The 14305-nt window shown below is 36.3% G+C and overlaps 1 protein-coding gene across 2 annotated transcripts in view; it reads right to left on the reverse strand.

Annotated features, from left to right (window-relative positions):
• The window catches only part of LOC131074508 (U2 small nuclear ribonucleoprotein A'), a 96926-nt gene extending 83011 nt beyond the window's left edge, over window positions 1–13915 (reverse strand). For both annotated transcript variants that reach the window (XM_058011142.2, XM_058011141.2), the window contains exon 1: window positions 13488–13915. In XM_058011142.2, coding sequence (XP_057867125.2) covers window positions 13488–13569 — 82 coding nt within the window. In that variant the 5' untranslated portion in view covers window positions 13570–13915. The remainder of the gene's footprint in view (window positions 1–13487) is intronic.
• Window positions 13916–14305: the final 390 nt, after the last annotated feature.

Here is a 14305-nt window from a genome sequence, read left to right on the forward strand (position 1 = left end):
AGCACTTGCCATCTTGTGAAGTTGGGGGGAGAATGTAACCAGGTTACTTGACTCTTCAATTGTAAGGACTCACTTCAAGGCCACTTATGAGCTCCTCACAACCTCCTTGCTGCATCTCAAGCCCACCACACAAGATGAGTTTTATACAATCAATCTTTATGCATTCCCTCTTGCAGGATCGGGGGAAAGATGTAAGGGGTGACTTGACTCCTCAATTGTCGGTACCTGCTTTTAGGTTACTTACGAGCCCCTCGTGACCCCTCTTGAAAAATAAATTGAATGAATGATTCAATAATCGGATAATCTATTCAACAATATACAAACGTATATAAAGAGATTACAAGGACGACATTCTAAATTAAGAACAAGTCGTTTAAAGTGAACTACTAAAAAGCTAAACACTAAATAAAGCTTAAAAGCTAATTAACTAAAAAGCTAAATGACCATTAAACAAAGAACTAAATATAGGTGACTACAATATAATTAAATATTCTAATACCCTCCCTTAATGGTCATTCTATCTACTAACTACCCTACAGAAGACACTACAGGTCTTTTGATCACAAATGAAAAGAACACTATGCTGCGGTGGAGACCCTCCCTAAATCTGAAAAGTGTTAATGACCAAGAATACCAAAATCCATCCAACCTGACGTTGGGTAACCAAACTGAAACCTGAAACCTAAAACCATGATTTTGAGGAAAAATTGGCAAACCCTTTTGCAGAAGAGTACCAACTCCCAAACTGACTGCAAGATACCACGATTGCAGATGTTCGCCCTGGCAAGTGCGACGCAAACTAACTACAACAAAGCACGATTTGGAGGAAAAAACCGTCAAACCCTGAAATAGGAACCCTCGAAAAGAGAATTTACGATTTTCAGGAGAAAACCAAAAAACCAAGAAATCGAAGGTTACAAATCATCGTTTTTGTGGAAAAAAAGGTAAAACCCAGATAATTAAAATCTTATGCGAATATCGCAAATTACAAATGAGATAATTTTTAAGGGAAAATTATAAACTCTGTGAACAATTTTTGAGGAAAAAATCGTGAAAACCCTCCCATGATTTTTTGTGGCCACAAAAAATCAGAAAACCGACAGACAATTTTTTAGGAAAAAATCGTGAAAACCCTGGAACCTGTAAGACGAGGTCTAGCCTAAATCAATTTGATAAAGGTAACGATATTCAAATATCGTGAACATGCACTGTTTCCAGGTGTTGTGGAAGCTGTTGAACTTTTGACTGTGTTCAAACATGATGTTGGTCAAAGATGCCATCACAAAAATGGAGGTTGAACGAGGTCAACCAGTGAAAGCATGAGACAGAAGAATCTGATTCAAAAATCAGAATAGAAGCAGCTGCACAAAAAATCTGAAACCCTGGAGGAGAATTCTGGCACGAATTATAGGGTGCAATTTCGAGGTTTGGAAGAAACCCAGAAATTAAATAATTTCTGCAAACTTAAAACTTGAAATTTTTCTTGAAAATAATCAGAAAAAATAATAATTTGCAAAAAATAAAAAAATACCTCTGATTTATTTTTGTAAAAAAAACAGAAAGATATAGACGATTTTTGTTTCAAAAAAAATGCAAAAAAAAAAATAGGGGCAAAAACCCAAGGTCAAATGTTTAGCATAAACAGTGCCCAGAAGACACCAAAATTCCCAACGTCCACAGAATTAGCAGAAATCACGGACTATTTTTAAATTCCAAGGCAAATTCACTGGCACAAAAAAAGAGGCACGGAAAATGAGGCACACAAAAAAATCTGAGACCAACCCAAAAAAGCTCTCGAAAAACCTACCAAGAATATGAAATCAGAATGCAGATTCGACGGCTCAAAAATCGAGGCACAAAAATCGATGCACCCAAAAAAATCTGACGACGACCCAGTTGAGGTCTCGAAAAACCCACCAAGAATCTGCATCCAAAATAAAATTTCGACTTGAACTGAAGAGTCAAAACCCTAGTTGAAAATTGCAGAAACCCTAGGAAAAATTTCAACCTACAAAAAAAAATCTGCCCAAGAAGAGAAAAAGAACCTGTTTTTTTTTTTTAAATCTCTTCAATAAAAACTTCGAAAAAAAAAAATTTGCTCAGTAAAACTTTGAAAAAATTTTAATAACAAAAACTTTCAAAAAATTTAATTTCCACTCTGATACCATGAAAAATAAATTGAATGAATGATTCAATAATCGGATAATCTATTGATACCATGAAAAATAAATTGAATGAATGAACTACTAAAAAGCTAAAAGCTAATTAACTAAAAAGAAAAAGCTTAAATGCTAAATAAAGCTTAAAAGCTAAATGACCATTAAACAAGGAACTAAATATAGGTGACTAAAATATAATTAAATATTCTAATATCTCTTACTCTTCAAACCCTCTCCCATAAGAGGATTACAGATAGTATTTAGCATGCATGTGAAAACACGAAGCATGCATATGAAAACATGAAGCATGCATGTGAAAACACGAAGCATATATGAATGCATGAAGACACCGAGCATACACAAAGTATACACTTGTACAAAAACCGAGCATACATTTGGAGAACTATATTGTTAGATTAGGATTAATGCACGTTATCTTTAAGATTTCCTGCAGAAACAAATAAGTATACAAAATTTATTTGCATATCGAGTTTGTGTATTTATAGTTTGATTTTATTATAAATAATTGATTGCAGATTATTGATTTGGAAATGGAGTTATGATTGGGTTGCCCAGCCAACCTATGCTAAGCCCCTCTCGGCCTACTTCACATGGTGTGGGTCTTATCCTCCTGATCATACTCTTACCCCAATTAATATTACTGTAGGAACGGTATGGGTAGCATAGTGGAGTTATCAGTTTCACCAATCTAAGCCCAGGAGCGTATCTTAGTCCTCCTGGCCTATTGCAGACTTTGTCATCAATAGATGGTCTACTTAGGAGGTAAAACTTAACCCTCTTACCCATCTAAGCCACCCTTCTATCCGTTTTTTAGCAGTTTGTTACATTGGATCAGACATTAATTATACAGAATTGATACCATTGGTTGTATTGCCATTCATTCATTTATTTCAATATCCATTATATTAGTTGATAACATTACATGTATTAAGGATATGTAGTATTATCATCTTATTGTATCATTAACAGTTCGTAGATTTCATTATAATTATATGTAATTTATGACTGCCATACCAGATATACAGAATGCAGATTCATTAGAATTATATGCTGAATTATAATGTAATTCATTGCCTTATTACTTTATATGATTGTTACTATATTTAGATTTCATTATACTATTGTGCCAGTATTACTCTATTTTCTTAGAGTTCGATGAGGCGTACCTGGCCTATTCCTTTCTGAATTCCTTCTGATCACTTTGGCTGCGTATCCACTTCCCTATTACACCCCTGTCCGTGGTGAATAGAGTGCTGACGTGTATACAAGTTGACTGTGGCGGTTTTGTTTTTTGGATGGCTGAATATAGTCTTCGCCTCTTCTTTTTTTTTTAAATTCTCTTCTCCTTACTCCCCTTCTCTGCATTAATTTATATTCCACAGGATGGCAGGAAAGTTGCTCTGAAGTCTAAAACCACTTGTAATGTCCCCTACTAGGTTTAGACCTGTTTTAACCATAATTAATCTATTTCTATGTACTTATGACTTAAACTAACTTGATTAAGAGACAAGTTTATCTTAACATGAATCAAATCTATGATATTCTATCTTTCTTTTGTCTATCAAGTACTTGCTAATTTGCCGTACTAAATAATTAGTCTTATTCTATTAAATTATTTACATATTTATTAATTACTAGTTATATAAATTATTGTGTATTACTGCACAGCAGCTTCTAAAAGATATTATAATAAGTATAACAATTACATTAATATCTATTATTTATATTATTATTAAATTCTGCAAACAATCATTATCGGGCTTCAAATCTAAATCATCATATTGAGCACATCACCGTGCCTGCCACCAAAAAAAACATTCTGCCTGTAACTTAATAACAGTTCTGATCTGATCTGGACGATCTTGCTAACTATTAATATATCCTATCTTCCCGTCCTAATCCCTGATGATGTGATGGAAGGGATTTGATTGCCATCTTATATCTTGTTGAATGAATAGTTACATTATTTTGATGTTAAGAGACACCTCTCTTCAACTTAAACAAATCGGTTTATTACTCAAACCACACCCTTCCGTAATTGTTGATGTATGTGGTTAGCAGCGGGAGATATCCCCAAGCTATTAATACACTATGATTTATATTTGCTAGATGAGCCGACCTTGATGAAGCAATTCATATATTAAATATGAAATGAATTTAATTAATTAATGCATGAGTCATGTTCTTAAGGGCCAACCCTTTGTGAAAGGGTACCACTCATGTATATATATGAGGTGCGACCTCATTCACTCTACGATTCGATTATTCATTGAATACAAGAGCAGTCTAAGTAAATAGCTGAGCAGATCGAATAATAGAAGAGTCGTTAGCATACCAAGACAAGTAGGTCTTTACATAGGAAATATGCTCAGGGGAGACGATAACAAGATATCGTCTACGGTTGGGAAGGCAACAGTCGCTTGTGGTTAAACGAGCACCCAGTTAACATTTATGTTTGCTTACATCTCTGATCTGAAAATTAACATGGTATCAAAGCCAGGTTCCGAAATTTGATCAGATTTGTAAGTTTCCTTCACAGTAACGGCAGAGAGCAAACAAAACAGAAGCCATGGGAGTGCAGGGTTTGTGGGAGCTATTATCTCCTGTTGGCAGGCGTGTATCCGTCGAAACCTTGGCTGGAAGAAAACTGGTAGTAGATGCGAGCATTTGGATGGTGCAATTTATGAAGGCAATGCAAGACGACAAGGGAGAAATAATAAGAAATGCTCAAACGAATTCTTTAGACGAATTTGCAAGCTTTTGTTTTTGTGCGTTAAGCCCATGTTTGTGTTTGATGGCAGAATGCCCGCTTTGAAGCGGAAAACTATCATTGTGCACCACAAGCAGCGCGAAAGAGCACAGACGGAAATTCGAAAGACTGCGAAAAAAAAAAGTTGCTCTTAAATTACGACAAGGAAGAAGGGGCGACGATGCCATAAAGGAAGAATGACCACCCTCCAATCTTCAAGAAATTTGCAGCTACGAATGCAGGACGACGCACATAGTGTAATAGACTTGCAATCCTCCATAAATATGCTTTGAAAAGGGAAGGCGTGAATAGAGGTGACGAGTTGAGGTGAGTTGCAAAAGTGTCTATACGGCGTGGCCAAGTGACAATAGGATCATTTCTTCAAACATAGCATTCATCCTTACCCAACCCATCATTCGTGGGTGCGCAAGGAGAAGGAACCACCACACTTAATGAGGTCTTGGAAGTATCATACGATCTTAACTCTTAGAAGCTTATCCGAATGCTGGTACAAAAGTCATAAATGGTATGCTTGAAATCATATTTGATGCAGAAAAATTGTGTGTAAGGTTTCGAACAACATTTTTGAAGATATGTGAAATAACCAAGTGGATAGAGAGATCCACTCATATTTACAATCTGAGGAGATGAAAAACATCAATAGGTTTGCCAAGGATGTTGGCATCACGGGAGACCCTCTCAAGGATTTGAAAATAGAGAAAGGATTGGCCCGAACAACACTCAGTTTTCTCTGCATTTACATTTAAAGGTGCAAAAACCGAATATTGTGATACTCATTTATTGACAAGTGCCTGGTGCATTAGGGCACATCCTTAGGGCATTTAAGTATGCAGCTTATGGTGTAGATGTTGGTTTTATCCATTGAAAGTGATTTCCACCTGCATGAGATTAGTTGTCCGGGAGCATTGACGCATAAATTTTTGTACTCGCTTAGGGGATATATACATTCATGGTATCTGGGCATCTAGTATAGGTCTTCTAGGCCATCAATAAGTGACACTCGCTATGAACATTGATCTTAAACCGTGTCCCTGGTTGGTATATTGCTTGTGTCTTGATCTTGGAAGCAGATCACTGTAGCAATTGGTATTGAAAGTGTCAATTTTTCGGTTTGGCACTTTATCAACATCGGTTTACAAAGGTTTCTGAGATCATCTGTAGTAGTGACGGAACTAATAATCTAAGATCACTATAATTTTTGCGATGAAGAAACTGGTGTTGAGTATGGGTAAAGGTAGTACAACTATGGAGATGTATCTAAGTAGGGGCAGCTACTATCCACATTGCAAGAATGATATACAATGCAAGTGCACCATGTGTATGGAAAACATCCATGCTACATTGCAATAAAGAGTCATTACGAATTGTTTCATGCTAGTTGTGAAGATTTCCAAGAGTGTCTCAAAATGAAAGGAGAACTACAACTCGATTGTGATTGGTTGGTCACATCGATTTCATTCTCTATGTGCATGGATTGTGATGGTGCCTTGAGAGGCCTGGTCCTATATTGAATATGCTGGCTGCATAATGTGTCTAAGAAATTTAAGTTGAGCAGATTTTTTTATTTTTTTTGGTGCTAAGATTAGCACTTCCAGTGGCAGGATACATAAGTTCTTGTTAATTATTCAATGTTCCAAAGGAAGAAGGATGATACGATCGGTGCATGATATGTTGTTCTTATACATGCGATACATGTGAATGATCTGTTGTGCATTTACGTGTGGTTGTTCGTGGAATATATATACTGTACATATACTCCCTGCAAACTTAAACTCAGGTTTGGAAGCTTAGCAGAATCTTTTCTTTAATAATCAAAGAATCTCTGTGTTGAAAATTGAACAACCACAAAAGAGCAAGGGAGATCTTAAGAGGAACCATGGAAAAGGGGAAGTGATAGTAATTATGCAATTACAATGTCAACTCTCATTCGCCATAGTCGGGGACTTGGCTCATACTGTATCGAGCATTTCAATTCATCTCTAGTGAAGGTTCGCTGGGTCTGGTGCATACCTGAAAAGCGCTTAAATACAACACTTGAAGAGATTATGATTTAAATGAGATAAGTATTTCATGCTATAACTTTGATAATGAATCATGTATGCCTTAATAGATGAACTATTATTAATCTCTTTGAAATGCTTTCAGGACGGACCAAGAAGCATAAGAGATTGCATTCAAGGAAGGAAGAACTTGATGTTTGCTGCCATGAGACTGAGTTGGTGGCTGAAGATGTTTCTTCGAAGAGGAGAAATCAACATTCAGAGAAAGTTTGACAATCCATCAGAGGCAACCTTGGATGAGGAGGTCAGAAGGTTGATATCAGATTCAAAGGGAGTCTAACACTTCATCAAAAGTAACCTTGGACGAAGAGGTCAGAAGGTTGATATCTGCTTCAGAGGAAGCTTGACATTTCAGCTTCAAAGGGAGCTTGACTTTTCAGCTTCAAAGGGAGCCACATCTTTTGGTTAATGCATTTTTCTCTGTGATGGAGAAATTTGAGGTATTAGCCCTTGTTATGCATTCTTCTCTGTGAGAGAAGTTTGAGGTATCAACCCTTGTTATGCATTCTTCTCTGTGAGAGAAGTTTGAGGTATCAGCCCTTGTTGTACATTCTTCTCTATGAGAGAAGTTTGAGATATCAACCCTTGTTGTGCATTCTTCTCTGTGAGAGAAGTTTGAGGTTCCAGCCCTTGTTCCACCCTCTGCGAGTAGGCATGGTGGATGTCATGTGAGAGACTCCATGACTTAGCAATTGTGTTTATTCACCCTCTGGGAGTAGCCATGGTGAATGTCATGATGAGATGACAACATCACGATGAGATGATAAGCTTCTTTCATACAGATGAGTGTAGTCATTGTGTTAGTCATTACGATGAGGTGATGTGACTTGTAGATATCAAGAAGGATATCTCCCTAGCTAAAGAGGGAGTGTTGATGTATGTGGTTAGCAGCGGGAGATATCCCAAAGCTATTAATACACTATGTTTTATATTTGCTAGATGAGCCGACCTTGATGAAGCAATTAATATATTAAATATGAAATGTATTTAATTAATTAATGCATGAGTCATGTTCTTAAGGGCCAACCCTTTGTGAAAGGGTACAACTCATGTATATATATGAGGTGCGACCTCATTCACTCTACGATTCGATTATTCATTGAATACAAGAGCAGTCCAAGTAAATAGCTGAGCAGATCGAATAATAGAAGAGCCGTTAGCATACCAAGACAAGTAGGTCTTTACATAGGAAATGTGCTCAGGGGAGATGATAACAAGATATCGTCTACGGTTGGGAAGGCAACAGATCTGAGTTGTTGCCTGTGGTTAAACGAGCACCCAGTTAACATTTATGTTTGCTTACATCTCTGATCTGAAAATTAACAATAATTATTATTATTTGTAATCTTTATTCAGGTCTAATCAATGCCTTAGTTATCTTTATCTTCATAGGCGGTGAATAGAAGATTTAGTGGACACCGATATCCCTTAATCATTATACTTGGTCTTGGTTAAAGCATTCCTTTGGAGACAAATCTTAGCCTTTGACTAGTTGCCACTATTCCTCTCTTCATGCTATAGGCTGAATGTGTGTAATCACTTTACGTCATTAATCGATGCTTATTTATCAATCACCTCCATCATTTGCCTTAGTCGATCTGGGTAATTAATCGTTCTTATAATCTTTTATCACAGCTTCCTTATTGCCAAACGTCTGACCTTGATCGCTTAGCGTCTTGTACTCTTTTTGTTTATATTATCAATGGCTTGATATTTTAATATGGAAATATGTACCCGATGTAATATAGATTGCTCCCATATTACCCAAATCGCTCATATACTACTACTCATTTGATAATCTCAACCATGTCACCTTTTCTCAATGATCTTACCTTTATCAATCTGTTGAACACATCGTGATTGATATTTTCAAACCATCATCAAAAATATGTATGGGATGAACGGATGCTTACTGTTGATGCTTATGTGATCGATAATTGTTCAATCCTTTTCCTTGCTGATTGTCTATCAATATCATGTCTCTTCATATACCTTGCTAGATTGATGCATAAGAGATGATTATAGCTTCAGTATGTCGTATGCTCTTAATACCTTCACTCCTTGTTTAAGATAGCATATCAAACTACTTTATCTTTTTCTCTATGCTTTACTTGGATGCTTGCAAGTCTTTATGCCTTATCATTCTTGTCAACTATATAACCTACTATTGATATTATGTACACTTCATTATTTTCTACTCTTAACTACTCAACTTTAGTTATCATGGCCTACTCAACTTTAGTTATCAAGGCTGCCAGTCTTGATCCCACAATTGTTCTTTGTTTGTTATCTTTTTGGGTCAAAGATGGGGACATGACATCCGTGAACTATCCATTATTCCAGTCATTAAAAAGAAACTGACAATCAAGACCTGTACTGGGAAAATTAAACGGCAAAGATACACCAGAAAGATGCCGAGTTCAATTTCACATCCTTACAGATGCTATTTAGATAGCTGGCCCTGAGAATGAGGAATAGGTGGTGCTAGGCTGCTAGCTAAAGCATGTCTATGCAGGGCAGCAGGGAAGTTGGTTGAAGCTACCTACAAACATATATGTTGGACCCTTTTTGTGTGCACACATAAAGAATACACTTAAATACATCAGCAAAATTGACTAGATCAAACAAGTCTAGCTGATGCGAGAGATGTGCAGATGTTTATCTGCATCAATCACCACCATCGCATGTCCTGTTTCAGTTCTCCAATAAAAAATTAGCAAGGCTGTTGAGACCAAACATGCATTGTACTTCATTCTCTTGGAGAGGATGATTGAATTGCAAGAGCCACAACTAATGATCATGACAAAAGGCTGGAATCGTTGAGCTCAGTCCAAGACATAGAAGGGAATAAGACTAAAGGAAGGTATGAAGAGAGCCACCTTTTACTTAGGTACCAAATTCATCACTTCCATTATATTCTCAATTTTTCTGTTGATTAGATATGGGATTCTAAAACTCCAAGCCTTGAGGAGATGTATAAATGCATTTATGACAATCTTGTCTAAAAAGCAATCATTGCATGATAGAGAGACCCCACCTTGCTGTTCTACAATTAGTACATTCAACCTACACTTCACCAGAGAAGGCAGAAGCTCAACACACATTTGAACATGGCCGCCTATGCATTTAACTCTAAGTAGCATGTGCATAGACTTGATAGGGTTCTCCCTATCAATTATATTGAGGTGAAGTCAGGCTTCATGAAGGCCATCGAGAAGATGCGTATTGAGAGGAGGCCTCATTCATTGTAATGTCCCCACTTCTCTAGTTGCTATCCAGATGTGTAAATTCACCTGTCACCCATCTCCACACGTAAAGTTCAAGAGTATGGAGATGATTGGTTAGCCAAACAGGACCAACACTTAATCAATTTTGGCTTTGGTGAACTATTTATAATAAACTTTATAATGTTAAGTTATAAAGTAACCTTTTCTAATTTTGGATATAAGTTATTAAAAAGTAACTTATATCCATAACTTCATTTTTAAAATGTCACCTTGCACTTTTCCCTAGGAGACTATAACTTAAAAAGCGGTGAAATGTTCATGAAGAAGACCCCCTCAAGATGGCGCCACTTTTTGGAGGAGAAAGATTCCAAAGAATCTTCAAAAGATACCTTTAAGAGGTTCGAATTGGGGTTTGGAGAGTTAAGAAGGTATAGTACGTTCATTTTGGGCATCATTTGTTTTGGAAAATTTGAAGGAAATATACAATGCAGGTCTGCAACAATTTTTGCAGAGTGCTGGAGCAAGATTGGAGACAAAATCCTTCAATCTCTTGATGACAGGATGAAACCCCTTCATCATTCATCACCCGATTTTAGCACAGAAGGTTAATTTTGGTCTTCAAGGGTTTGAATCAGACATTTGAAGGATAGCAGCAGCATCATAAGGGTTCGAATATCAGATCTGAGCAGTTAGAGGGCATAATTTGGAGAAAATATTGCAGTTTATGGCCAGCCATGCTTCTCCCAGCCTGGCCGTACACTCCTAGCTTGCCTGAGAATTCATAGAAAATAAATTAGAGGGTCTGAAGTTGATTGTTTTGTACAAAATTCATTGTCAGCATTAGGAATAAAGAAATTAATCATTCTTTCAGGCTTATGACAACTTTGGAGAGAGATATGAGCAAATCAGTGGGAAAAGTTGACTAATTTCAGTGAAGTCTCCTAGAGGCCTGAGGGAAACAGCAGCAGTTTTGTCCATTAGTGCAAGAATTGTTCTTGGTAATTATTATTGAGGAGAATAAAACTTCAGGGAGCAGTTAGAACACCTTGGAAAATCCTGTAGCAGCATCTGCATTCAATTAAGTCAATAAGGAAGCCTTCTAGGCAAAGCGTTGGACTCCTAGTAGGCCAATTTGGCAAGTTAATGTTGAATTTCATTATTTCTTGTCATTTGATAGTTGTTGTCAATAAATCAGAAAATCTGAAAAATTAGTTTCCAGTCAATTGTTTATGTATTTTCATTGTTATTCATTTGCATTGTCAATTTCTCGAAGCACATATCTCCAAAAATAAAAAATAAAAAGCATAAAACTTCCAAAAACACACAAAAAATTCAAATTTCAAACCGCTGGCCAAAGAAATCAGAATCAGAAAATTAGATCAGTTTGCTCCAATCAGCACTCAGCATCTTTCATTCGTCTAACATAAGTGAACTACATCTGTCAAAATCAAGGGCTAAGTGAGTTTGGCATAGTTAGATAAGAAGACTTTGGCACACAACAACCCAATACATGGCAATAGCATGAGCCTCCATCACCAATAAGTACATCATGCATCCATCTCTTATCACAAGTTTGTAGTTCATTTTTTGTTGAGAGGAACTAGTCGAACATAGAGTTTCATCCACTCTGTCAAGAGAAACATATCACAGATAAGTACACTACGCATACGTCTCTTATAATAAATTTGTAGTTCCCTTTTTGTTGAGAAGACCTAGTCTACATAGAGCTTCATCCACTCTATCAAGAGAAACATTCTTACCTCTAACAGAACAAAGAAGCTTGTGGTAGTACATGGCTAAATTGTACCTTGCATCTCATGAATAGCAACACAATTGAGTACAAGAAGAGTACAGAACATGATGGGATGTTGACACGGTGAAGATGAAACAAATTAATAAGTATCAAGCTACAAATACAAGGCTAGTTGCTGTCCAATTGGAAAAGCTAGATAAGTGTAGCAATTCTAAATTCTAGAAATGAAGTGTATGCCATGACATTTACATCAGAGAATGAGTTAGAATTGCCATTGGCCCATTGTACTTGTCAATTGGTATTGATATTAAAAACTTGATTAAATCATGAAATTGTGTATATTCGGAATTTTAGTCATTGCCCTCGACTTTTAGGAAAAATATTGCCATCCCCAAAAGCTGCCCTTGCATCGAACCCATTTTGAGACTCTATGGAACACTTGAAAGAATCCTATCATAAAATAGCATCAACTAACATGCATATGAAACAAGACCTAATGAAGGTCCTTAGCCTTAAGGCAAATGAAAGAAACAAATCATAAGGGCATCTAGCCTTAGGGCAAAGGAAATGCTAAATTTCTTCTTGTTTTTCACCAAAGGTCTTCAAGAATTTCAAAATTAACCAAAAGATAACATGTTACCTTAAGTGTCAGCGATAAATAATATCATAAATTTTGCATCAAGATGCCACAGAAAAGGAGAACACGGTGAGACCCACTCAAAGAGCCAAACAAAAGTATTCAAAGGTTATTATTATGGGTTTACTGATTTAATTTAACATTAATCAAGGGATTGTGGTGTAAGTGTAATGGGAGAGAACCATAAGGCACGTGCATTGCAGCCATGTTTATAAAATTGCAAAATACGAGAATTTCAAAAAAAACATAGATAACACGTGAGCACCAAAAAAGAAACAAAAAAAAATCAGGAAGAACAAGAAAAAGGTTGACATATAGAATTTTTTTGCAAGAAATATGCCAAAGCCTACTGTCAATAAATAATTCCCACCATATAGAAAAGCATGACTTATGGCAACAAGTCTGGGCGTAAGAAAGCTACTGGACATAAGTTGAATGAATTTTAAAACTCTACCCAAACCCAGCATGGCCTTCTCGATTCATCATACTCTCATTCGTGTACATTCTTAAGACTCTTTCATTCCTTTCCTAGCACCTTAAGGTCACAGTCTTTAAAAGGGAAACCTTACTGACCAAATACTGAGAAAGCGTAGTTTCGGTTCAGCTTAAGGGACTTTTTGTTGTTCAGACTTTAAAAATATGGCCCAAGCTTCCCCAACATTGTCAAAGAAAAATATTGAAGTACCCGGCAACAAAAACTTACTCTTTAACAGTTATGCCATTGTATCTTCAATTTTCTAGTTACCTCCACACCAACTTAATTTTAACTCGTTTTAAAATATAATCATTGTTTGATAATTGCTCTGTAAATTATAGAAAACAAACAGTTTTCTCATAAAGTGACAAGAAAATTTGCATACCACGTAGGTCAAGCTCTCGTTCACGAACGGCATTGAAATACTGAGGGCACTTCGATATTAAATCTGCCGTTAACCTCACCATTCTTTAAACTCCTACTTATTGCAAGCGAAAAGAAAGGAACTTCGCTTTCAACAGGGTAATCCCATCAACAAATCGCCCGAAAACCTAAACACATTGTATCCAAGATTTTCTTGCTTTCTTATCAAAGCCTCTGAACGATAATCCCACAAAAATGGCTAAGAGCCTGTAAAATGAGGTTTTCAGTGTATGTATATTGAGAGGCTTGAAAGAGGGAAATGTTTTTATTCGAGTTAAAATATCCAGGGCCTCGCTGTTTTTTGCCGCCTCAGAAATTAATACATTGGAACCCCTAAACCCTTATTTGTTCACAAGATATTTTAAGCCCATTTCCACCCATACAAAGAGTCCTACAACATTTTTAACTCCCAACTTGTTGGTGGGAATTAGAGAAGGCACTACAGTAACTACCAAATTAATACAAAAAAGATATTGTAGTGATGAAAAGTGTAATTATAATTTCTTTTCATATATTTTAATTTTTTTATTTATATTAATTTTTATTATAATTGTATGGTATCTAAAATAATCTTATATTACTCGTTCATGGGTTTCAAAGGGTTAATCGTGTTGGTAAGAACTTGGGAGATAAGGAGGTGATTTGGTCAAAATCTGAAAGAGGATGGGTTAAGATCAAATTTGACAGGGTCTCAAGAGGTAATCCATGCACTTCTGGAGCAGGATGTGTGGCTTGTGATGATGAAAGGAAGATTCTTTTTAAAGGAGCAAAAAAGTTGCA

The sequence above is a fragment of the Cryptomeria japonica genome, chromosome 9 (assembly GCF_030272615.1).
Source record: "Cryptomeria japonica chromosome 9, Sugi_1.0, whole genome shotgun sequence".
Classification (NCBI taxonomy): domain Eukaryota; kingdom Viridiplantae; phylum Streptophyta; class Pinopsida; order Cupressales; family Cupressaceae; genus Cryptomeria; species Cryptomeria japonica.